Here is a 26,046-nt window from a genome sequence, read left to right on the forward strand (position 1 = left end):
ACAAATTTTAACAGACAATAGGCAAGGTTAAACATCAGTTGTACACAGCTTTGTGGATTAAATGTATGAAATATTAAAATCAGACTACTGTAATACAGTTGGCTGCAGCACTATCTGAAATCTGACGCACTGCTTCTCTTCTCATCCTATTTCCCTGCTTTCCTACTGCCTCAAACATTACCAAGAATTTCCCTTAAAAACTCACACAATATTGTTAGCTACTTAAAGCATTGATGTTTTCTGTTCATTTCAGCAACAACTAATCAACAGTAGACACACTCCTGTCAGATGAAAGGTCGGTTTGGGAATCTTTCATCTGATATTTGAAATACTGATTTTAAAGGAAGTGTTAGTCACAGACAACATCCTACATAACCAAAAGGAACAATGAAATACTTAGTCTGACTTGGGACAAGAGCTTTGGTGGCAATATCAATATAAACAAGAGACAACCTTGCCACTGAACCAAGAGCATGAGGGAAATACATAGAATCAAAATGGTGGCTACGATAAATATAGCTAGAGATTGTTTGATCAGGCTCTCCTCACCATCTTAACACAAGTAATACATGATCTGTATCTTGGCATAAATCCTCTTTGAAATAATGCACTAACTCCTTTTGCTGTCAACAAGCAACAACTATTAAGCATCAATGTTCATCCTATTTCAGAGTACTTAATTGGAGCCATTTTCCCGATTCTATATTTGTTAAAACTGATCTTAATGTCAACTTTATTCATTATGTAAAATTAAAAAATGCACAAACAATTGGTATAATAGAAAGCATTACCTATATATTTTATATCTTGTTGTATATCCTTGACGATATCTTTCCACAAAGGATAAATAACCCCTCGAATTGTGGAAAGGGCCCCTGTCCGATATAAGCCAATCAAACTGCTTGGTGACATGGTTCTGGGTGGCTGTAGGATCCTGGTGGGAAGGTTTTACTGTTATATGGTCCCATATAAACAGTAAGTAGATGAATTCAATAAACCTCCAGTTCATGCTTTTCTTTCAGCCACTTTCTGTTCATTCTTGCTCCATTCTGTGGGGTCCTAGAGGGGAAATAACAGAAATTATTGTTAATACAACTCCCAGTTTATAACAGAAATACAAAGAGGAGAAAGATTAGATTGAGTTTATCGCCACTCTTCCAGCTCATTACGTGCTAACGCCCTTTTATTAATATCCAACAACAACTAAGAACATAATAGGTGCAGCCCACTTTGCCAGTCATCAAGATCATGGTCAATTTATTATACCTCAATACTATTTTTCAAGGCTATCCTTCTATTTTCCAGGCATGTATCCATCTGGGATTTGTATGAACACAACGATTGAGGTTCCACAGCCCTCTGGGTAAGGAATTCCAGAAATTCACCACTGCAGGTGAGACATGAAGCTTCCCCTCATCCCAATCCTAGGTAGCCAGTACCTCAATCTCAAAATAATGCCCTCATCAACCGGGGGGAATATCTGTGCATCATGAATTAAAGCAGTAAGTTTTGATGAGATCTCTTAGCCTTCTAAATATTGTAGAATACAGTCCCGGTCCACTGTTCCCTCATAAAATAGCTCCTCTCTAAATCAGTAAAATATTGCAAAGGAGAGTAAGAGGGCGATACCAGCTTTAGTAAAGAGATATTAATGTAAATGCATAAAAACTTGGTTAAAGATGTGGATTTCAATGGGCAAGGAGCAGACAGATTTCACAATAGGATTTGAGAAGTGGAAAAATGAATAAAAAGTTTCTGCAAATCTTCAATGGGAGATGTGAAACTACCCAACAGATCTGAGAAACAGCTCAAATTAAAAATATTTAAATACTTAGTGATAGAATCCTAAATGATAGAGCACCAAAACAAGCCCATACAAGACTGTACCATTAAGGACTAAAGTTTAGACTGGTCCCATCCTAACTTAATTCTTGCCACGTTCCCATGCAATTTTCCTAGATTCCACTCATCTATACATTTCAGACAACTTACAGTATCCAATTAATCTTCCAAACTGCATCTCTTTTGGGATATGGGAGGAAAGCAGAGCACTCAGGGAAGTCCACATGATCACAGGTAGGACCTGCAGTCTCCGCACATGGACAGCACTGGAAGTCAGGAACGAACCCAACATAATGAAGCTACAAGTCAGCAGCTCTCCTAGCTGCGTCACAGTGCCCTGTTGAATTTTCAACAGGAGATTAATCTTTGCAATTCAGATCGTTTGCCTGTCAGGAGATGGTGCCCCTGCCGTAGCTCACTCAAGTTCTCCATGCCATTGAGGCCATGTCGTACTCCAGTAGAAACTGCCAGGATCAAGAGCGATATAGCTACCTTCAGGCCAATGCCAGAAGAAACAGTCCTAAGGTTTTAATTTATCAACATACTTTTTTCAAAGAGCATGGAACCAAGCCAGTTAACCCATTGTTTCCATGGTGACCAGCGGACACCCATATTAATCCCATCTTCCATCACTTGGCTGGGAGCCTTTGATGCCAAAGAAATTCAAATGTTTGGCTCATCACTTCTTAAGTGCAGACAGCGACTGTTTCCAACACTCTTTCTAGCAGTGCATTCTGTTTCATACCACTCTCCGGGTATGAGAGGTGTCCCATCAGACCACCTTTAAAGCTCTTATTCTAAACCTATATCTTTCAGGTTTTATTCACCTCTAATAAGGGGAAAGATTTACTGCAGTAAACTTTAGTAAGTACAGCCCAAATATTACCAGCATTTTTCTGACGTTTGTTATAAAGTTCCAACATCTCAAAGTTCAAAGTACATTTATTAACAAGTATCTATAGTATAATACAACATTTAGATTTGAATCCTTACAGGCAGCCACAAAACAAAGAAACCCAATAGTACCCATTCAAAAAATTATCAAACAATGTGTCAAAAAAAACAAATGATGCAAACAATAAAAGTAAGCAAATAACATCCAGAACTGAAGTTCACGAAAATGACTACACAGCTACAAAGGCAGCCATCATTGCAGCGGGTCCAGGAGCCCATTATTAGCAGGCCACAGCCTCTGTTCAGCACCAGAGAGGAATAAACCTCATGAGCAGTGAGATGAACATTGGACCATTCCACACCTCCAATCTCGACTCCTTGACCTTTTCAATCTGGCCTGGCGCTTAAAATGCCAGAACAGCGGGTTGTTCCTCCCACTCAGACTTGGGCCTCATGGCTCGATATGCTCTCAGGCCTGGATACTGCTGACGTGATTCAGCTGAATCTGACCATTCCGGTCTCTTCCAGCACTTAAATCAGTCAAATATTGGCTTGTACCTGACCCTTGGGCCACCTTGGCCCTTGGGCCCTGCCACCTTGACTGTCTCACCTCGGTTCTGCTCTTTAAATCACCTCCAATTTTGCTCCAGCAATGGGCAAACATTGGCTCATTCTCCGCTCTCTGGCCCAGGCCCTGCCACCTTCATTTGGTTCGTACCTGCCACACGACAATCATCCTGCACCTTCGAGATTTCAGTTCGCATCACAAAAATGCCAGATTATACAGACAGCTCCTAAAGGGAAGTTATTGATTGCAGTGATTGTTTTTGAGAAAGGTTGTGATTAATAAAGGAGTTAATAGTTTTGTTTGCTGAAAGCAAGTCGTCATTGTTCTTCACCAGCACCATCTTAAATCTACTTATTATTTAAAATATGCTCACCTATTGTAATATTGTTCATTATAGAAAGTTAGGAAGATTGTCAGTCTCTGTGGGAAAAGTCCCAGAAAGAAAGACTGAAATTTATGAAGTACAAATTGAAGGAAATACTCAGCAAGTGAGGTCAGGTTCCAGGTGGGCAAAATGTCAGTTTTTTGTGTGAGGGAGGGGGTTACAGTTTAAGGTTTGTGAGTGTTTCAGGTTTTTTTTGTGTGTGGGGAGCATGGTTGATGTTTTTCTTTCAACAGCTTCCATGGTTTTCTTTATTTTGTAGCTATCTAGAGAAGACAAATCTCAGAGTTGTATACCGCATACATACTTTGATAATTACATGAACCTTTGAAACTTAATCACCTTTGGAAAGAGAAACAGTTAAAGTTTCAAGTTGGTAATCCTTCATTAGAAATGCTGACCTGACATATATTTTCTGAGTCTTAAAGACAAGTAAGGTGTTGGACTAAATTGTTTGTAGGTCGACAATATCACTTTAATGAGCCGGAGTAAGCAATTCTTAAGTTAAATGTAAATTTCATCATGCTTATTGATATCAATTGTTGAAAACAAATGCCAAGTATCCTGGCATTAGAGCATCTAGAACTCACATGATGAAATAATTATTTATTCTGGCCAAAAATGTCATTTTTGATTCGGTGACGAGCAACTCAGAAGACTAGTTTGGTTTCAAGATGCCGTAAGAAAACAAATCTGTGCTGACAAAGTGAAGATTCTATAGCGACTGGATAGCAGAAGGTAACATTAGAAACAGGTCCCTGAACAGCAGATTTAATAAACACAAAATGCTGAGAATATTTAGTTGGTTAAGACGCATCTGTGAAAATAATAGATTTTAATGCTTAGGTCAGAGACAGTTCAGCAGAACATCTCAAGTCCAAGAAGGCAACAATATTAAAGGATATTTAAATGGATACATATCAGAATTAAATATAGCCACCATCCAAATTGGGCAGAAATTCATACAAGAAAATTTATTATCAAAGTATGTACAGTATATGTCACCACATACTACTTTTGAGATTCATTTTCTTGCAGTCATTTACTGGCAAAGAAATACAACAGAATTTATGAAAACTGTGCATAAATAAAGACTGACGAACAGCCAAGGTACAAAAAAAAAACAAATTATGTAAAAAATAAAAATACTTAATACTGAGAGCATGAGTTGCAAAGCCTTTGAAAGTGAGTCATAGGTTGCGGAATTAGTTCAGTGTTGAGGTGAGTAAGTTCTCTCTCCCTGTTGGTTCAGGAGCCTGATGGTTGAAGGGTAAAAATTCGATGGTTTGGCACTCAAGGATGCTGTATCTCCTTCCTGATGGTAGCAGTGAGAAGAGAACATGCCCTGGACAGCAGGGCTCCATAATGATGAATGCTGCTATCCTGTGGAGAGCTCCTTGTAGATGTGCTCAATGGCTTTGTCAATGCAAGAATGGGCTATACCCATCACTTTTTGTAGACTTATCCATTCTGGGGCATTGGAGTTTCCATGTTAGGCTGTGATGCAACCAGTCAGTATACTCAACACTGTGCATCTATAGAAGTCTGTCAAAGTTTTAAATGACATGGCAAATCTGTGTTGTCGTGCCTTCATTGTAATGGCACTTACTTGCTGGATGCAGGACAAATCCTCAGAAATTATAACACTGAGGAATTTAGAATCACTAGTCCTCTCCACCTCTGATCCCCTGATGAGGACTGACTTATGGATCTCTGGCTTCTTCCTCCTGTAGTTGATAATCAGCTCTTTGGTTTTCTTGAGAGGTGAGAGGTTGTTGTGGCACCAATGTTTCAATCTCTCCCTTATATATCAATTCTCACCTTATTTTATTTGACCAACAAAGTTCAAAATTCAAAGTTATTATCAAGGTGACTATACGTCACCATATACAACCCTGAAATTCATTTTCTTGTGGGCAATCACAGTAATTGCAAGAAACATAACAGAATCAATGAAAAATAGCATACAACAGAATGGACAAACAACCAATGTGCAAAAAATTGTGCAAGTACAAAAAGAAAGAGAAAAATAAAAATAATAATAGAGGCCATAGATATCTGAGAACAGACAATGAAGAATCCTTGAAAGTGAGTGCTTATGCTATGGGAATAGTTCAGTAATAGGGCAAGTGAAGTTGGGTGAAGTTATCCCTTTTGTTTCAGGAGCCTGATGGTTGAGGGGTAATAACTGCTCCTGAACCTGGTAGTGCAGGTCCTGAGGTTCCTGTACCTTCTTCCTAACGGCAGCAGCAAGAAGAGAGTAGGGCATGAATGGTGGAAGTCCTTGATGATGGATGCTGTTTTCTTACAATGCTTTATGTAGATATGTTCAATTGTTGGGAGGATTTTATCCGTGATGGACTGGGCCATTTTCATTACTGTTTTAGGATTTTCTGTACACAGGAATTGATCATTCCACATAAACCTATGATGCAAACAGTCAATATACTCCCCACCACACATCCATAGAAGTTTGTCAAACTTTTAGACGACACTTTGAAATTTTGCCAACTCCTAAGGAAACAGAGGTGCTGCCATGCTTTCTTCATAATGGCATTTACGTGCTGGACCTAGGTCAGATCCCCTGAAATGGCAACACCAAGGAAATTGAAGTTGCTGACCCTCTCCACATCTGATCCCCTGATGAGGACTGGCCCATGGACCTCAGGGTTCCTCGGCCTGAAATCAATAATCAGCTCCATGGTCTTGCTGACATTAAGAGAGAGGTGGTTGTTGTGGCACCACTCAACCAGATTTTCAGTCTTCCTCCTATATCCTGATTTGATATGGACAATGGCAGTGGTGTGGTCAGCAAACTTAAGTATGGTATTGGATCTGTGCTTATCCTCACAGTCATAGGTAGGAAGTGAGTAATCACGCAGCCTTGTGGTGCACCTGTGCTGATGGAGATTGTGAAGAAGATAATTCCAATTCAAACTGTTTGGGGGCTGCAAGAGAGGAAATCGAGGATCCATTTGAAATACTAAAGTCAACAACAAACTTAAATATGGCATTGGAATCATACACTGATAGGTATAAAGCAGGTAGAGCAAGAAGTGAGGTACACAGCCTTGCGGTGGGGTGTTGTTGGTGCCAAACCATACTACTGGGGTCTGCAAGTGAAGAAACTGATGATCCAGTTGCACAGGGAGGTTTTAAGACCCAGGTCTTGGAGCTTAGTGAGGAGTTTTGCTGGGAAGATGTCAGTGAATGCTGAGTTGTCATCAATGAAGACATTGATCTCATCTGGACTGAAACCTTGTCATTTATTTTGCTTGGTTTTGCTTTGTAGGAGATGATGGCACTCAAGTCCTCTCACAGGTGTTAAGCCTCCTTCTGCAACTCAAGTTTAGTTGTAGTAAGCAGAGCAATAGGTTAACCATGCATCCTTGAGGTATATCTATGTTAAATGTCAGTGAGGAAAAGTAATCACTGATCAATACTGAATGAGATCTCCGAATGAGGAAGTCAAGGATCCAGTTGCAGAGGCCCAGGTTTGGAAGCTCAGAGATTAACACAAAGGGGATGATGGTATTGAACACTTAATAATCAAATAAAGCGCAGCCTGTCGCATACATTCCTCTTGTTTAGGGGAACTATTTCCTCCATGAAAACATCAACATATCTTCCATTTATACATTAATTCTCTGCAAAAAATATTGGCTTTGAACTTGTTAATGGAGAGGAAAAGAGAAACTGGATAGGATTTGTGGAATTCATGTTAGTATTTTTTTCTAAACTCTCCCTGTCATTTTTCCAAAGCGAAATTCACTTCAAGTCATTATATTCCATGGTCATACTCTTTAAGTTGCCCCGTTAACCTTGAAAATGCGAGTCTTTTGCCCTTTTAAGCCTGGTCAGTTAAATTTGACCCTTCTGACCTGCTCTTCTGAATGGATTACTTGAAATACCAGCACTTCAAGGACTGAAATTAATCAGCCAATATTTGTTCCACTGGAAGTCTCTTACAATTTCACCAGAACAAACACCAGAGATTTGCTCAGATTCACTGCACCTGCAGTGCTGCTACACCCTGCAAATGGCTTACCACACTTTAGCATTATCTGAACATGCTGACAAATAATAAAACACCTCTTCTTTGTTAAAAAATTTCAAACTGGCAAATACAAACATCAGATTACATCTATACACGGGAAGGATTTATCCTTGAGCACACGGTTCACTGGATTAAAGCCACATATTCACAAGACACACTTCGATAAAAATAAACCTCCCAATCTTGAACATACTCTGACCCTCCCCCCAAAGAGCCAATGCATACTATGCGTTTTATTGCATTTTATAAAGGCCCTTGAAAATGAGGAAAAGAATTACATTGATACCAAATTAAAAACTTCTCAGCAGCCTAACATTTCATGCTGCTGGAGCTTAAGAATGAGTTTACTTCACTTTCTGTAATGACAAAGGATTTTTATGTTCAGCCAAATAGGGGGAAAGGACCACCACTCAATGCCAGCTTTAGAGTTGTCACCTCCATTAAGTATGACTGTCTCAGTTCTGCATTCAACTGTGAATCTTGATTACAACCCAGCAGTAAAGAGCCCAGATAGAAGCAGCAATTTCTATAAAGCTTGGCCTTCTACTTTGCCAAAGGCAGACACTAGTGAGAAGAAGCACCCTCCACTCCATTAATAAGCAAGCCAGTAAGTGAGCTGCAGTAGTGTAAACCACATGAATTCTCATAACATCAAATCAAAGATTCTAATGTCCAGTTTAGCAGCAACTAAAGTGAACATTGTGTTGTAAACATGAAATTAGGTTAGGATAAAGAGAAACTTACTTTATAATACAAAATTTATGAAATGCTTAATCATTATCTGGGTGCATATTTAGAATGAGTTCCCAAGGGTTATTAATTATTAACTGAAGCACAAAAATAAAATGCAGATGCAAAACAAAAGAATGTCAGAAGCACCCAGCAGATCCAGCAGCATCCCTGTGGAGAGAAACAGAAGCAGCATCTCATGCTGATGACTTAGTCAACTCTTCATGGCCCGAATCATTGATGCTGCTTGACCTGCCAAGTGCTTCTAGCATTGTCTGCTCTTGATGGGTGATTAAGATTTTTGATTAAGATTTTCGAAACATAGTTACATTATACTCAAAATTTTTTTTATTTGTGTGATATTTTCTGTATTTAACCATCCAAACAATTCCTTATTAATTGAGATTTCTTATCAATTCATTGATTTGCTGATTATACCAGAGGGGTTGCATTCTGACCTAAAGGTGCATTAAGCTGACACGTTTGGGATCAAGTTAACTTGTTTGCAGTTTCAATGCTATCATCTTAGTATCAAAGAAGTGTATGACAGAAGCATAGAAACAGGCCTTACAGCCCATCATCTCTATGACAACTGTGATTATCTATCCATGCTAATCCCATTTGCCCACGTTTGGCCTTCTAACCAAATATTAGCCCAAATAACTTTTAAACTTTGTAATAGTATCTGCCTCCACTGTCTCCTCTAGTAGTATGCTCCAAATGTGCACCATCTGCTGTTCCATCAATTAAAACACTGCATGAAGTTCCTTTATGCATACTGCCAACCATACTATAATGTCAGGAAGTCAAATTTTCATCTATCATGCACAGAATTCTGACCTCCATGGTGTTACATTATGGATTAATATATATTACACATGAAAAACAGCACCAGAAAAAACAGAATCTTATTTTTCTTTTCTTAAATTTAGGGAAGGTAAAGGATCTTAGATTTGAGTCTTGAAGTGCAAACCAATCTCTAAGATAACACATGAGTTTTTGTGTACGATATTTTCTGCTCAGCTACTGTCTGGCCAAACATAGCTTTCTCTGAATGGTTCCCAGCAGCACACTACCTAGGCAGTAATTGCATCTCCAGAGTTTAAAAGTTTTTTTTATTGTATCTTGGCTTCTATATTAGTGTTCTGAGAAGTTGGGACTCAAATGCCATTCCAACACAACCTATAACTACTAGAGTGATGTATTAATAAAACAAAGAAATGAACAATATTAAGATGATAAAAATAAACCTAAATAACCCTACCCCCCCCCCCATGTTAGTTATGGAAAATAGCATCATTGGATAATACTGACTGTAAAGTTCAATTCCAATGGGTATTGGGTAACTTCACTGCAGGAAGGACGTGGAAACATAGAAAGGGTGCAGAGGAGATTTACAAGGATGTTGCCTGGATTGGAGAGCATGCCTTATGAGAATAAGTTGAGAGAACCTGGCCTTTTCTCCTTAGAGCGATGGAGGATGAGAGGTGAACTGACAAAGGTGTATAAGATGATGAGAGGCATTGATGGTGTGGATAGCAAGACTCTTTTTCCCAGGGATAAAATAGCTAATATGAGGGGGCATAGTTTTAAGATGCTTGGATAGGTGCCCAGGGGAATGTCAAAGGTCAGTTTTTCACACACAGAGTTGTGTGTACATGGAATGCACTGCCAGTGAAAGTGGTAGAGGAGGATACAATAGGGTCTTTTAAGAGACTTTTAGATAGCTACACGGAGATTAGAAAATTAGAGGGCTATGCGGTAGGGAAATTCAAGGCAGTTTCTAGAGTAGGTTACATGGTCGATACATTGTGGGCTGAAGGGCCTGTAATGTGCTGTAGATTTCTATGTTTCTATGTAATAGATTCAATACAGATACTGGTCTCCCTCATCTCTAAGCTACACTTAATTATAGGATCCTTTTCACTCCTTAGATCCAATGACTTTCACGGAGGGCTTTCTATCCCGTCCATTTCTGACCTCCGCAGCCTAAAGTGCAGAGGATACAAGTCTGGAAAGATCTTGTGAACAACTGGTTCAGCATTGTCAAATATGTCTTGGACATATGAAACATTAATGGCCATTGCTGCCATCTGGTAGGATTGCTCATTATCCCTGAATGTTCCCAAAATGTGAAGATAACAGCTGCTCCCTAGTTCCATTCCTATCCAATCATAGACACAGAGTAACCAGCAATGGTTTCTTTCCTACAACTTCATTGTTATCTCCTGAGCACTCCCAAATTTCTATCCTTGTCAACAAGTATCTCTCCCTTTTTTTACGTTCTGCAACAAGATATGAAAAGACAGCTAAATTTCATTTTAACCTAGCATTAGTAACACCAAAACCAGGGATTAAGATATTCACTACAAACTAAGTTCACTTGTGATCTTCCTAGCATCTGAAACAGTTTTCAACCTAGGTATCACAAATCGATCTCCACAAATCAGTCAAAAATAACTGTTTCGGTAAGCATTACCATTGTTAGCACATTAAGTAAACTGCTCATTTGCTGCTATAATCTCATCTATGTCTTTTTGCACTTTAGTCTTGAATATTCAATGTTCTCCTGGCAAAACTTGTTCTCCCCTCCATGAAATTGGCATTATTCCAATCTCACATGCCCATCCTCTAACTCCACAGAATCAATACCCATTTCAACCATATGGCTGTGGAGCAATGTTGGCTCCTCATAAATCAGTATCTCAGAATCATATTTCACTGGAGACAAAAGAGGCTGCAGATGCTGGAATCTGGAACGAGAAACAATCTGCTTGAGGAACTCAGGAGGCCCAACAGTTTTTGTAGGAGAAAAGGAACTGTCATTTTCTTAAAACCCCATCTCCACCTCCCACTGCATTGACACGCTAAATCCACTGGGTTCCACCGGCAGATTGTTAGTTGCTTAACTCCATCTCTCTCTGTCCTCAGCCCTCTTCTCTATTGTGTCCTAAGTGTGATTCAGGGTCCTCATTTCTGCTTCTATGATATGGCATCAAGTAGACTGCGGACTCCTGCATTTCCTCTGCCTTTCAGGGGTCCAAGAAGTGCTTTCTTGATGGTAGAGTTAGCCTCCCTTCTTACCAAAGCTTTCTTCATTGTGCCAGTAGCTTCCTCTCGGTTTTCTCTTCTGTAAGTCATGCAAATCCTGGAGGGAGCCTAGCAAAAGCATCATACATAGATATAGAAGGATTCCTTACTGCTGTTCCTGTAACAATTTTATTTTAACCGGTCAGGGTATTTTGCCCTGAGCTGAAACCCCAAACCTGGAGGACCAGTGGACCACTCTTAGCCTGACCTCTACCCTTTGACCCATTTGGCACGGGTGACCCTACCAAGTGTCAAAGTACAAGGCCTTAACCCCAACCAACATAACTCTCTTGGGCTGTGAGGCACGCAAACCTCCAAAACCAACAAGGTTGTGGTCCTCTTGGAGGAACACTTTCAGCATTGCTGATTATGTTTTGACTATCAAAAGCCCATCCACTAAAATTCACTCTTCAAGCTTCTAGTTTTCTATTCTTAACAAACACATTTCAACCCATCTCAAATGGCCAAGCATTCACTCATTTTAGAAACATAGAAAAAAACATAGAAACAGAAAAACTACAACACAATACAGGCCCTTCAGCCCATAATGCTGTGCCGAACATGTATTTACTTTAGAACTCACCTACAGTTACCCATTGCCCTCTGTTTTTCTAAGCTCCATATATTTATCCAGGAGTCTCTTAAAAGACCCTATCATATCCGCCTCCAGCACCATTGTCAGTAGCCCATTCCATGCACTCAACACCCTCTGCATAAAAACCTTACCCCTGACATCTCCTCTGTACCTGCTTCCAAGCACCTTAAAACTGTGCCTTCTCATGATTGCCATTTCAGCCCTGGAAAAAGCCTCTAACTATCCACACGATGAATGCCTCTCTTTATCTTGTACACCTCTATCACGTCACCGCTCATCCTCTGTCGCTCCATGGAGAAAAGGCCCAGTTCACTCAACCTATTCTCATAAGGCATGCTCCCCAATCCAGGCAATATCCTTGTAAATCTCCTCTGCACCCTTTCTATGGTTCCACGTCCTTCCTGTAGTAAGGCAACCAGAACTGAGCACAATACTCCAAGTGGGGTCTGACCAGGGTCCTATATAGCTGTAACATTACCTCTCGGCTCTTAAACTCAACCCATGGTTGATGAAGGCCAATGCACTGTATGCCTTCTTAACCACAGAGTCAACCTGCGCAGCAGCTTTGAATGTCTTACGGACTCGAACCCCACGATCCCTCTGATCCTCCACACTGCCAAGTCTTACCATTAATACTATATTCAGCCATCATATTTGACCTACCAAAATGAACTACCTCATACTTTTCTGGGTTGAACTCCATCTGCCACTTCACAGCCCAGTTTTGCATCCTATTGCTGTCCCGTTGTAACCTCTGACAGCCCTCCACACTATCCAAAATCCCCCAACCTTTGTGTCATCAGCAAATTTACTAACCCATCCCTCCACTTCCTCATCCATGCCATTTATAAAAATTACAGAGAAGGAGGTCCCAGAACAAATCCCTGAGGCACACCACTGGTCACCAACCTCCATGCAGAATATGACCCATCTACAACTATTCTTTGCCTTCTGTGGGCAAGCCAATTCTGGATCCACAAAGCAATGTCCCCTTGGACCCCTTGCCTCCTTACTTTCTCAATAAGCCTTGCATGGGGTACTTTATCAAATGCCTTGCTAAAATCCATATACACTAAATCTAACTGCTCTGCCTTCGTCAATGTGTTTAGTCACATCCTCAAAAAATTCAATCAGGCTCGTAAGACATGACCTGCCTTTGACAAAACCATGCTGACTATTCCTAATCATATTATACCTCTCCAAATGTTCATAAATCCTGCTTCTCAGAATCTCTTCATCAACATACCAGCCACTGAAGTAATACTCACTGGTCTATAATTTCCTGGGCTATCTCTACTCACATTCTTGAATAAGGGAACAACATCTGAAATCCTCCAATGCTCTGGAACCTCCCCCCTCCTCATTGATGATGCAAAAATCATTGCCAGCGCCTCAGCGATCTCCTCCCTCGTCTCCCACAGTAGCCTGGACTACATCTTGCCCAGTCCCAGAGACTTATCCAACTTGATGCTTTCTAAAAGCTCGAGCACATCCTCTTTCTTAATGTCTATACGCTCAAGCTTCTCAATCCACTGTAATTCATCACTATAATCACCAAAATTCTATTCCATAGTGAATACTGAAGCAAAGTGTTCATTAAGTACCTCAGCTATCTCCTCCGGTTCCATTCACACTTTTTCACTGCTACACTTGATTGGTCCTATTCTCCCAGGTCTTCTACTCCTGCTCTTCACATACTTGTAGAATGCCTTGGGGTTTTCCTTAATCCTGATCATCAAGGCCTTCTCATGGCCCCTTCTGACTCTCCTAATTTCATTCTAAAGCTCCTTCCTGCTAGCCTTATAACCTTCTAATTCTCTATCATTACCTAGTTTTTTGAACCTTTCGTAAGCTTTTCTTTTCTTCTTGACTAGATTTTCAACAGCGTTTGTATACCATGGTTTTTGTACCCAACTATCCTTTCCCTGTCTCATTGGAATGTACCTATGCAGAACACCACGCAAACACCCCTGAACATTTGCCACATTTCAGCCATATATTTCCCTTAGAACATCAGTTCCAAGTTATGGTTCCAAGTTCCTGCCTGATAGCTTCATACCTCCCCTTAACACTTAATTAAACACTCCAATTAAACACTTTCCTAACTTGTCTGTTCCTATCCCTCTTCAATACTATGGTAAAGGAGGTAGAATTGTGATCACTATCTCCAAGATGCTCTCCCACTGAGAGACCTGACACCTGACCAGGTTCATTTCCCAATACTAGATCAAGAGCAGCCTCTCCTCTTGTAGGCTTATCTACATATTGTATCAGGAAACCTTCCTGAACACACCTAACAAACTCCACCTCATCTAAATCCCTTACTCTAGGGAGATGCCAATCAATATTTGGGAAATAAAAATTTCCCACCATGACAACGCTGGTATTATTACGCCTTTCTAGAATCTGTCTCCCTATCTGTTCCTTGATGTCCCTGTTACTATTGGGCGATCTATAAAACACACCCAGAAGAGTCATTCACCCCTTCCTGTTTCTAACTTCTACCCAGAGAGATTCAGCAGACAATCCCTCCATGGCGTCCTCCTTTTCTGCAGCCGTGATACCCTCTCTGATCAGCAGTGCCATGCCCCCACCTCTTTTGCCTCCCTCCCTGTCCTTTCTGAAACATCTAAAGCCTAACACTCTAAGTAACCAGTCTTGCCCTGAGCCATCCAAGTCTCCGTAATGGCCACAACATCATAGCTATTTTACATAGTGTCTCCTGTGTGTTAGCATCACATTTTATTTTTCCAACACTTCGAAGACTATATTGAGATACTGGTATGTTAATGGCATTATTTAAATACTAGTTGTTTTGTTGCTGTTGATAGCTTCAGGGTGACTGTTAGTCACTGCAAAACAACCAGAGATAATACATTATCAGTTCAACATAAATTCTCACTAAGGAAATAAAGAGATTTGCCTAAATTGCATTGAAGTAGACATTCAAATGGATATTTTTGACAATAACAGCAGTGGCAATTGAACAAATTCAATATAATTCATGGTTTTAGATAATCAATGACATGTGTCTGTTGATGCTCTGAGCAGAAAACGTGAAAGCGCAGCCCCATAAATCTGCAATTAAGAGATCACATATTTAGCAGACAGGACAAAGAATTCTTTAAAGAGGCAGAGAACCACTTTCAAATTTTCACCCAGCCACAATGACCTAAGGGTGGAGCAGCAACACCTTATATTCCTATTCCAAAATGATGTCTTGAATATCGATTTTTCCTTACAGTAAAACAGATTTCCCTCCCATCTCCTCTTTTCTTCTATTCCCCACTCTGGCCTCTTAACTCTTCTCATTTGCCTATCACCTCCCACTGGGCCCCATCCTCCTTCCTTTTCTCCAATGTTGCATTCTCCTCTCCGGTCAGATTCCTTCTTTTTCAGCACTTGACTTTTCCCACCCAGTTGGCTTTACCTCTGACCTTCTAGCTAGCCTCATATCCCTCCTACCTTTTTATCCTGATGTCTTCCCACTTCCTTTCCAGACCTGAAGAAGTGTCGTGGCCCAAACATGGACTGTTTATTCACCTCCATAGATGCTGCCTGACCTCCTGAGTTCCTCCAGCATTTTGTGTGTGTCGCTTTGGATTTCTAGCAGGTAAAGACTTTCTCGAGTTTATGATCTCAGTCTTGCCTTCCTCTTCCGCAAGAAAATAAGAGTAGTTGGAAACCGTCCAATCCTTCAGTTTAGTCCCACCTTTCACAATGATTGTGTCTGATCTACTCCAGGCCTCAACTCTTCCTCGTACAAAATCAGCATAAGCCTTTAATTCCATGATCTCACACCTCGGCCCCTTCAATCCTGCCCTGACCTGCATTCTTGCCGAAAATGTTCTAGTTAAAAAAATAATTGCAACAATCAAACAGAATAAAATAATTGATTGTTACCATTTTAGAATTAACTCAGTAATCTATCTTCCACATTAACTACAATTATTAAACATGGATAAAGCATGAAAACTAGACAGCTACACGCTAACTTTACAGATGCAGTTTTCTTAGAGATTCAACAATTCTCAAACAATAAAAACATTCAACAACAAAGCTCATACCATCTTTTCATACCCCCTGAATAATCTCTCTTTAATTGATTTTGGAGCCTGATGGGACTCAACTTACCCTATATGGTGTTGATGCAAAAAGATGTTGGTTTTGACTTGGAATTAGATCAATTGCTACCTGAACAATGTATAGTCAATACTTCAGAAAACTCGAAATTGGGAAGATATAAACAAAAAAGGCAAAAGTGATACAAAACTGGCATGGTTCAGCATGACAATTTGAAATAACCCAACTTTGACCTTAGATCAACCATGTTTGGGAGAATTGCCAAAATTGTAACATCGTGAAGGAGAGGAGATTTACCAGTATATTATCAGGGATGGACGATTTAATTTGTGATGAGGTGGGAAGGATACCTAGTGGATCCTAACTGTGGTATACAATGTCATAAACGGCAGCTTTTCTCCATATCTATGATGCCTAGAACCAGAAAGCAGCAGCTTACAGAAAGAGATAAGATGTTAAGTGGGGCTCAGAGGAGGAATTATTTTACCCAAAGTGGTTGGAATCTAGACACACAGTGTAAGAAGAGCAACGTTATGACAGTCAGGTAGACTGGGAAAATCAAGTTGGTGCTGGATACGAATGTCAAATGGTGCAAGCTGAATCATCTGCAGCTCAACATCAGTAAGACAAAGGAGATGGTGATGGACTTTAGGAAGACTAAGTCTCCACTGTTCCCTGTTACTACCGATGGTGGGGACGTGGATGTGGCGAGGACCTACAAGTACCTGGGGGTGCACCTGGATGACAGACTTGAGAGAAGCACCAACACAAAGGCTATGTACAAGAAGGGCCAGAGTCGCCTCTTCTTCCTGAGGAGACTGAGGCCCTTTAGAGTATGCAGGCCTCTCCTCCATACGCTCTACCAGTCTGTTGTCAACAGTACAATCTTCTATCCAGTGGTGTGCTGGGGCAATGGCGTCAACACGGGTGATGCCAACAGTCTCAATAAACTGATTAGAAAGGCTAACTCCATTATAGGAGTCAAACTGGACAGACTGGAAGCTGTGCTAGAACAAATGTCCCTATGGAAAATCCTGTCAATTCTGGACAATGTTTCTCATTCTCTGCATGCCACCTTAGCTGAACAGAGGAACACTTTTAGTAATAGACTAAGGCAACTGCGCTGCTCCGAAAAGTGCTATTTGAGGTCATTCTGAACCTCTGCCATTAGGTTCTATAATGAGTCAAACTATAGCCAGGGAAGTGATGACTGTTAGACTGTTTGAGGTAACTTATTTCTTATTCTTTCTTACTTCTCTTCTCATACTTGTGTATTTATATATCTGTGAACCTGTAAAGCTACTGTGACACTGTAATTCCCTCTAGGTTCAATACAGTATCTGTCTATTCATCTATCCCAGGAGACAGTATTTGTAGCATATCCATGAAATGGCTCTTTCGAGCAGATTGTGGTTGAGCCCACTTGGGAAAAGGAATTTCTGGACTGGATACTGTGTAATAAATCATAGTTGATTAAGGAGCTTAAGGTAATAGAAACCTTAGGAGGCAGTGATCATTATATGATAGAATTCACTCTGCTGTTTGAGAAGGACGAGCTAAAGTCAGATATCATTATTACAATGGAGTAAAGGAAATTCCAGAGGCATGAGAGAGGAGCTGGAAAAGGTTGATTGGAAGCTGACACTGGTAAAGATGATGACAAAACAGCAATGGCTGTAGTTTCTGCAAGCAATTTGGATAGATACATCCTAAAGAAGGGAGAATAATGCCCCTGTGGTTGTCAAAGACAACAGAAAATCAAGAGTGGGCATACACAATAGCATAAATTAGAGATAAGTTCGGGAAGCTTTTAAAAACTGATAGAAGGCAATTAAAAAAGCCATAAGGAGCAAAAAGATGAAATATGAAGGTATGCCAGTCAATGTTATAGAAGAGATAGTAATGGGGGACAAAGATATGGTGGAAGAACTTAATAACTGTTTTGCATCAGTCTTCACTGTGGAAGGTATCAGTAATATGTCAGAAATTTGTGAGTGTCAGGGGGCAAAAGTGAGTGTAATTGTTATTACTAAGGAGGAGGAGCTTGGGAAGTTGAAAGGTCCAAAGGTAACTAAGTTACCAGGACCAGATCGACTACAACCCAGCATTTGGGGAGGGGGTAGCTGAAGTGATTGTGAAGACATTAGCAATGATCTTTCAAAAATCAGTAAATCCTGGAATGTCCTGGTGGGCTGGAAAACTGCAAATGGCACTCCACTCTTTAAAAAGGGAGGGAAGCAAAAGAAAGGAAATTTTTGGCCAGTTAGACTGACTTCAATGGTTGGGAAGATGTTGGAGCCAATTATTAAGTATGACATTTCAGGGTACTTGTACACACATGATACTACAAGCCAGTTTCCTAAAGGGAAATCTTTTTGGAAAAATCTGTTGGAATTCATTGAGGAAATAACAAGAAGGATAGACAAAGGAGAGTCAGTGGATGGTGTTTACTTGAATTTTCAGAAGGCCTTTGACAAGGTGTCACACGAGGCTGCTCAACAAGGTAAGAGCCTATGGTATTGCAGGAAAGATACTAACATTGATAGAAGATTGGCTGACTGGCAGGACGCAAAGAGCGGGAACAAAGATGACCTTTTCTGGTTGACTGCCGGTGACTAGTGGTGTTTTGCAGGGGTTGGTATTGGGACTCCCTCTTTTCAGGTTGTGAATGATTTGGATGACTGAAATGATGGCTTTTTGGTCAAGTTTGTAGACAATACAAAGATAGATGGAGGGGCAGGTAGTATTGAGGAAGCAGGGAGTCTGTATAAGAACTTACAGAGATAAAGCAAATTAGGCAAAGTGGAAGATGGAATATAGTGTAGAGAATTGTGGGTCATGCACAATGATAGAGGAATAAAGATGTAACTATTTTCTAAATGGGGTGAAAATTCAAAAATCAGAGGTGCAAAGGGACTTGGATGTCCTCAAGCAGGATTCTTTTAAGATTAATTTGCAGGTTCAGGCCATGGTAAAGATGGCTGATGCACTGTTAGCATTAATTTCTAGAAGACTAGAGCATAAAACCAAGAATGTAATGATGATGCTTTATAAAGCATTGGTCAGACTGAACTTGGAAGTGTTGTAACAGCTTTGGGCCCCTTAACTATGAGCAGATGTACTGGCATTGGAGAAGGTTCAGAGGAGATTCGTAAAAATGAGTCCAGGAAGAAAATATTAACATATGAGGACATTTGATGACTCTGGGCTTGTACACAGTGGTTTAGAGGAATAATGAGGGATCTCATTGAAACTTATTGAATATTGGAAAGTCTAGATAGAGTGGATGTAGAAGGAATGTTGCCTATGTCAATTCAGTCTATGACCAGAAGACACAGCCTCAAAATGGAGGGACATCCATATAGAACAGAGATTAGGAAGTATTTCTTTAGCCAGAGTTTGGTGAATCTGTGGACTTCATTACCACAGACAACTATGGGGGCCAAGTCATTGGGTATATTTAAGCGGAGGTTGATTGATTAGTCAAGGCATCAAGAAGGCTGGAGTATGGGCTTAAGAGGGATAATAAATCAGACTTAATAGGATAGCAGGGGAGACTCAATGCACCTAATAGCCTAATTCTGCTCCTATTTATTAAGGTCTTGTGGTCCATCAGAAATTGCCTGATATTGTTAAATTTTTGTGCACTCTGCTGGCTACCTAGAAAACTGCAAACTTCTTAACAGCTCACAATTTGTTCTGTATCACTTGTGAATCACTGATCTCACACAAGGTATCTCAAGCATTGACAACAGGTAGCTGTTTCCATTTTTATGTTTAAGCACACATTAGATAACTTTTTGCATTAACTTCTTTCTTCTCTTCATTCATTCCTTTTTTGAATACAGATGCATGGTGGTCTTGTTCCTTTCTGCCTCCGAGCTCCATTCAGATTAAATGCACTGGGGATCAGATATCCATTGGTCTGGGTGGTAAGCTAGTTTTATGTGTTACTCTTCAATGTCTGCAATACACTGGGCAGGATTATGCCTCATATTGTCAGTTTTGCATCGATAAACTAAGCTACAATTGACCCAAATTTGAATAAGTCATCTGAAAGGGCCACTGAAGCTAAATATTTAACCTTGTCCTTGGAACTGCATAAAACCAGCAGAGGCTGCTGGTATCCAGCACAGATAGATTTACCTGCTAAATACATAAGGGAGAGTAGAACTGAACATTGCCCTCCGATTACAATGGTTCAAGACTTCTCCAGTGGGACATAAAAAGCAGACAGATCAATTGCAAACAATAATCAGCTTTTGTGGAGGGTTTACAATTTAGTTTCACAAATTAATTTAAATTAAGTTACATTTTAAAGGATTGCATCAAGAAATTTCCTGTGCACCTGCTTAAGCCTTTTTAATGTAGTGAAATCAAAATTTTATGTTTGGATCAGCACATTCATTTGGCTTCATGCTTAAGTAAATCACTGCAATGGCATTGATGTTCAGTAAAGCTTCTCCAATGGGTCATTTTCACAGCAATACTCAGTGTGCAGTTATCCAGAAATACACAACAGAAGACTACTTTTAACCCTTACTGATCTGTGGTTCATTAAGTCATTTCAAATATTCAGACAGTGAAAGATGTCCTTTGGGTTGCTACACCCAAATGCCAGTCTTCATTCCTGAGTTTTGTCTGCACATAGTCATTGAATGATGCTGAGATATATCCAAGGATGTGCTGGAACATACAACAAGTGCTGTAAGCCAGGGTCATTGGGAAGATTTGGGTCTTTAAAATCAGACACTCTCGTCTGGGCAACCCAGCCAGGATTGATCAGGCCCTGCCTTGTGTCCCAGCAGCACAAGCCCACGGGTCATGCCTCTTGATCTATAGCCATATGGAGGCCTACTCAGCAGCCTCTGTGAAAGTCCTGATGGCTTGTCTCTTTGCAGAAACCATAATGCCAAGGATAGATTCTGCAGAGGAGGCAGCCAGTAAAACCACCACACCCCATCTCTTTAGGCTCGCATCATGCCCTTCTCCAGTGCCTCCAACACTGATCTACCAGCTCCTGGTGTTTGGCTTTCATACACTTAAATAAGACCATAAGATACAGGAGCAAAGTAGGCCAATCGGCCCATTGAGGCTGCTCCACAATTCAATCATGTGATAATCCAATTCTTCCAGTCACTTCCACTCCCCTGCCTTCTCCCCATACCTTTTGATGCCCTAGCTAATTAAGAACCTATCTATCTCTGCCTTAAATACCATCCTACGACTAAAGTAATTTTTCTGTATCTCTGTTCTAAATGGATCTCCTTCAATCCTGAAGTTGTGCCCTTTTGTCCTAGACTTCCCTACCATAGGAAATAACTTTGCCATATCTAATCTGTTCAGGCCTTTCAATATTCAGAATGTTTCTATGAGATCCTCCCTATTCTCCTGAACTCCAGGGAATACAGCCCAAGAGCTGCAGATGTTCTTCACATGGAGGGCCCCTGCCCCCTCCCTCTTCAGTCCTGATGAAGGGTCTTGGCCCAAAACGTTGACTGTTTCCACGGATGCTGCCCGACCTGATGAGTTCCTCCAGCGTGTTTGTACGTGTTGATTCCTCATATGGTAACCCTGTCCTTCCTGGAATCACCTTCGTGAATCTTCTCTGAACCCTCTCCAATGTCAGTACATCCTTTCTAAAAATAGCACACAATACTCCAAGTGTGGTCCCACGAGTGCCTTATAGAGCCTCAACATTACATCCCTGCTCTTATATTGTATACCTCTATAAATGAATGCCAACATTGCATTCACCTTCTTTACAACTGACTCAACCTGGAGTTTAACCTTTAGGCTATCCTGTACAAGGACCCCCAAGTCCCTTTGTATCTCTGCATTTTGAATTCTCTCCCCATCTAAATAATAGTCTGCTCATTTATTTTTTCCACCAATGGGCATGACCATACACTTTCCAACATTGTATTTCATTTGCCACATCTTTGCCCATTCCCCTAAACTATCTCAGTCTCTCTGCAGGGTCTATGTTTCCTCAACACTAACCGCTCCTCCACCTATCTTTGTATCATCGGCAAATTTACCCACAAATCCATTAATCCCATAGTCCAAATCATTGACAAACATCATAAAAAGCAGCAGTCCCAACACCGACCCTTGTAGAACTCCACTGGTAACCAGCAGCCAGCCAGAATAGGATTCCTTTATTCCCACTCTCTGTTTTCTGACGATCAGCCAATGCTCCACCCATGCTAGTAACTGCCCTGTAATTCCATGGGCTCTTATCTTGCTAAGCAGCCTCATGTGCAGCACCTTGTTAAAGGCCTTCTGAAAATCCAAATACACCACATCCATTGCATCTCCTTTGTCTACCCTGCTTGTAATTTCCTCAAAAAATTATAGTAGGTTAGTCAGGTAGGATTTTCCTTTCAGGAAACCATGCTGCCTTTGGCCTATCTTGTCATGTACCTCCAGGTATTCCATAATCTCATCCTTAACAATCGATTCCAACAACTTCCCAACCACTGATGTCAGGTGCTGCCTCCCACACTTCTTAAATAGCGGAGTAACATTTGCACTTTTACAGTCATCCGGTACAATACCAGAATCTATTGATTCTTGAAAGATCATTGTTAATGCCTCCACAATCTCTCCAGCTACTTCCTTCAGAAACTGAGGGTGCATTCCATTAGGTCCAGGAGATATATCCACCCTCAGACCATTAAGCTTCCTGAGCACCTTCTCAGTCATAATTTTCACTGTACATACTTTACTTCCCTGACACTCTTGAATGTCCGGTAATATTGCAGTTGTCTTCCACTGTGAAGACTGATGCAAGATGTGCATTCAGTTCCTCTGCTATCTTTGCGTCTCTCATTATAATATCTTCAGCGTCATTTTCTATTGGTCCTATATCTACCCTTGACTCTCTTTTACCCTTTATATACTTAAAAAAAGCTTTTAGTATTTTTTTTAATATTAGTCACCAGCTTCCTTTCATGATTCATCTTTTCCTTCCTAATGACCTTCTTAGTTTCCTCCTGCAAGTTTTTAAAAGCTTCCCAATCCTCTATCTTCCGTCAAGCTCTGGCTTCCCTGTATACCCTCTCTTTTGCTGTTTGTTTGGCTCTGACTTCACTTGTCAGCCATGGTACAGTGTCCTTCTTCCATTCAAAAGTTTCTTCTTATTTGGAGTGCATCTGTCTTGCACTTCCCTCATTTTTCGCGGAAGCTCCAGCCATTGTTGTTCTGCTGTCTCTCCTGTTAGGTGTTCCTTTCTGGTCTCCCAAGGAACTGGCAGTTCTGCCATGACCACCTGCTTCAAGGTTTCTGACAGAATGACCATGTCAGTCCTTAGGGAGGATGAAGGCTAAGAGGAAGATGGACATTCTATAATCAAATAACAAATGCCACTTACCTAAGTTCCAGACTCAATAACAATTTAGATATTATTCAAAGGTACCGAATCGTCTTTTTTCACAAAACCTGCTTCAATGGCTGAGTTCTTCCAGAATTTCTGTATTTGCTTCAGATTCCAGCATCTGACGTTTTGTTTGCCCTTAATGGTTATTAAAGGAAGCAGAGCTAAAAGAAAATTCCTTCAAATTCTAGGAATTAAAATAACCCTGCTCCTTTCTAATGCAGGGCCTCAACCCGAAGTGCTGACAATACCTCTTCTCTGAATTCCTGCAGAAGCTTGTTGTATTTTTCCCCCAGATTTCAGTATCTGCAATTGTTCACGTCTCTAGAACACACTGTGTCTTACTGTCATTTCTCGGTGACTGCACAGGCAATCTCTCGAAGAAAAATAAGGCCATAAGACATAAGCGCAGCATTAGGCCATTTGGCCCATCGAATCTCCTCCACCATTCCATTATGGCTGACTTATTTTCCCTCTCACCCCTATTCTCCTGCGTTCTCCCCTCAATTGTTGATGCCATTACTAATCAAGAACCTATCAAACTCTACTTTAAATATACCTAATGACTTGGCCTCCACAGCCATCTGTGACAATGAATTCCATAGATTCACCAACTCTGGCTAAAGAAATTCCTTCTCATCTCTGTTCTAAAGAGTTGTCCTTCTATTCTGAGGCTGTGCCCTCTGATACTACACTCCCACCTTATCGGAAACATCCTCTCCACACTCACTGTATATTATGTGATAGGTTTCAAAGTTTAAAGTTCAAGAGTTCAAAGTAAATTTATTTTCAAGGTACATATCTGTCACCATATACAAACCTGATATTCATTTTCTTGAAGGCATACTCAATAATTTCTTAATAGAATCAAGGAAAGACAGCACAAACTTGGGCATTCGACCAGTGTGCAAAAGACAACAAACTATCCAAATGCAAAAAGAAAAAAATAATAAATAAATAAATAAATAAATAAACAATAAGTATTGAGAACTTGAGTCCTTGAAAGCAGGTCCATGGGTTGTGGGAACATTTTAATTATGGGGCAAGTGAAGTGAAGTGAAGTTTTGTTCAAGAGCCTGATGGTTGAGGAGTATTAACTGTAACTGAAGCTGGCAGTGTGAGACCTGAGGCTCCTGTACCTTCGTCTTGATGGCAGCAGAGGGAAGAGGGCATGACCTGGGTGGTGGGGGTCCATAATAATGAATGCTGTTTTCTTGCAGTAATGTTTTATGTAATGTGTTCATTGGTGGGGAGGGTTTTACACATGATGGACTGAGCCGTATCCACTACTTTTTGTTGTCAAGGACATTGGTGCTTCCATACCAGGTTGTGATGCAGCCAGTCAATGTACTCTCCATACACAAAGTTTGTCAAAGTTTTAGATGTCATGCTGAATCTTTCCAATCTCTTAAGGAAGTAGAGGTGCTGCTGTGCTTTTTTCATAATTGAAGTTGCATGCTGGGTCCAAGACAGATCCTCCAAAATAATAATACCGAAGAGGTTTCAATGAGGTCCCTTTCATTCTTCTAAATTTTACGAGTACAGCCCCAGAGCCATCAAATGCTCCTCATACATTAACCCTTTCATTCATAGAATCACTCGTGTGAACCTCCTCTTGACCCTCTCCAATGCCAGCATATCCGTTTAGATTAGGGGCCCAAAACTGCTCACAACACTCCAAGTGAGATATGACCAATGCCTCATAAATTTTGGAGATGGTGCAGCTCCAATCGAGTGACGTGTTCTCATTTACTGTGTTCACCCATGGTTCTTTTCAGTATTTTTATTAGTTTCTACATAGAGGAATACAGAGTACAAGAAAGTGTATATAAGAGGTCAGAAAAGATAAAAAAAACACCAGTTACATTATATCTGTTCATAATAATAATATTACCCTGTATTCATGTTAATCAATAGTTATATTAAACTATACTAATTTATTACAAAAGAAAAAAAATCTAACCCCTAGCAAGACCAAAGAAGTTCATTAAAGAGAAAAGAAGGTAAATACCTTCTTATATAATAAAAATTAATAATAGCCAACACCTGAGTTTAAATAACGAATTGGAGGTTTCGAAAATAATTCAGAAAAGGTCCCCACAATGTTTGAAAGTCTTGACAAGATTCAGAAATTGAACAACGAATGTTCTCTAAATCTGAACATGAAATAATGTCACATAACCTTTGAGCATAAGTAGGAGGAAGAAAATCTTTAGAAGCTAACTCTGTTAATAAATTTTCTATTATTTCTCTTCTTGGATCCTCACTTCCCTTATCTGTAAGTAAACTAACTGATAATTTAATGGTTAAACATACTCTGAGAATCTGGATACAATTTAGAAAACACTTTGATTTCTTGAGGTTCTCCCTTTCAAGCCTGATTTATTCTAATTTTTTTTTAAACCCTCTATGATTGATTTAGTTTTTA

At 40.3% G+C, this 26,046-nt stretch overlaps 1 protein-coding gene across 2 annotated transcripts in view; it reads right to left on the reverse strand.

Annotated features, from left to right (window-relative positions):
* brinp1 (bone morphogenetic protein/retinoic acid inducible neural-specific 1) overlaps positions 1 to 26,046 on the reverse strand; it is a 417,096-nt gene that overhangs the window by 288,839 nt on the left and 102,211 nt on the right. For both annotated transcript variants that reach the window (XM_059994295.1, XM_059994296.1), the window contains exon 2: positions 792 to 1,059. In XM_059994295.1, the coding sequence (XP_059850278.1) occupies positions 792 to 1,009 (218 nt within the window). In that variant the 5' untranslated portion in view covers positions 1,010 to 1,059. The remainder of the gene's footprint in view (positions 1 to 791; positions 1,060 to 26,046) is intronic.

The sequence above is a fragment of the Hypanus sabinus genome, chromosome 18 (assembly GCF_030144855.1).
Source record: "Hypanus sabinus isolate sHypSab1 chromosome 18, sHypSab1.hap1, whole genome shotgun sequence".
NCBI lineage: Eukaryota > Metazoa > Chordata > Chondrichthyes > Myliobatiformes > Dasyatidae > Hypanus > Hypanus sabinus.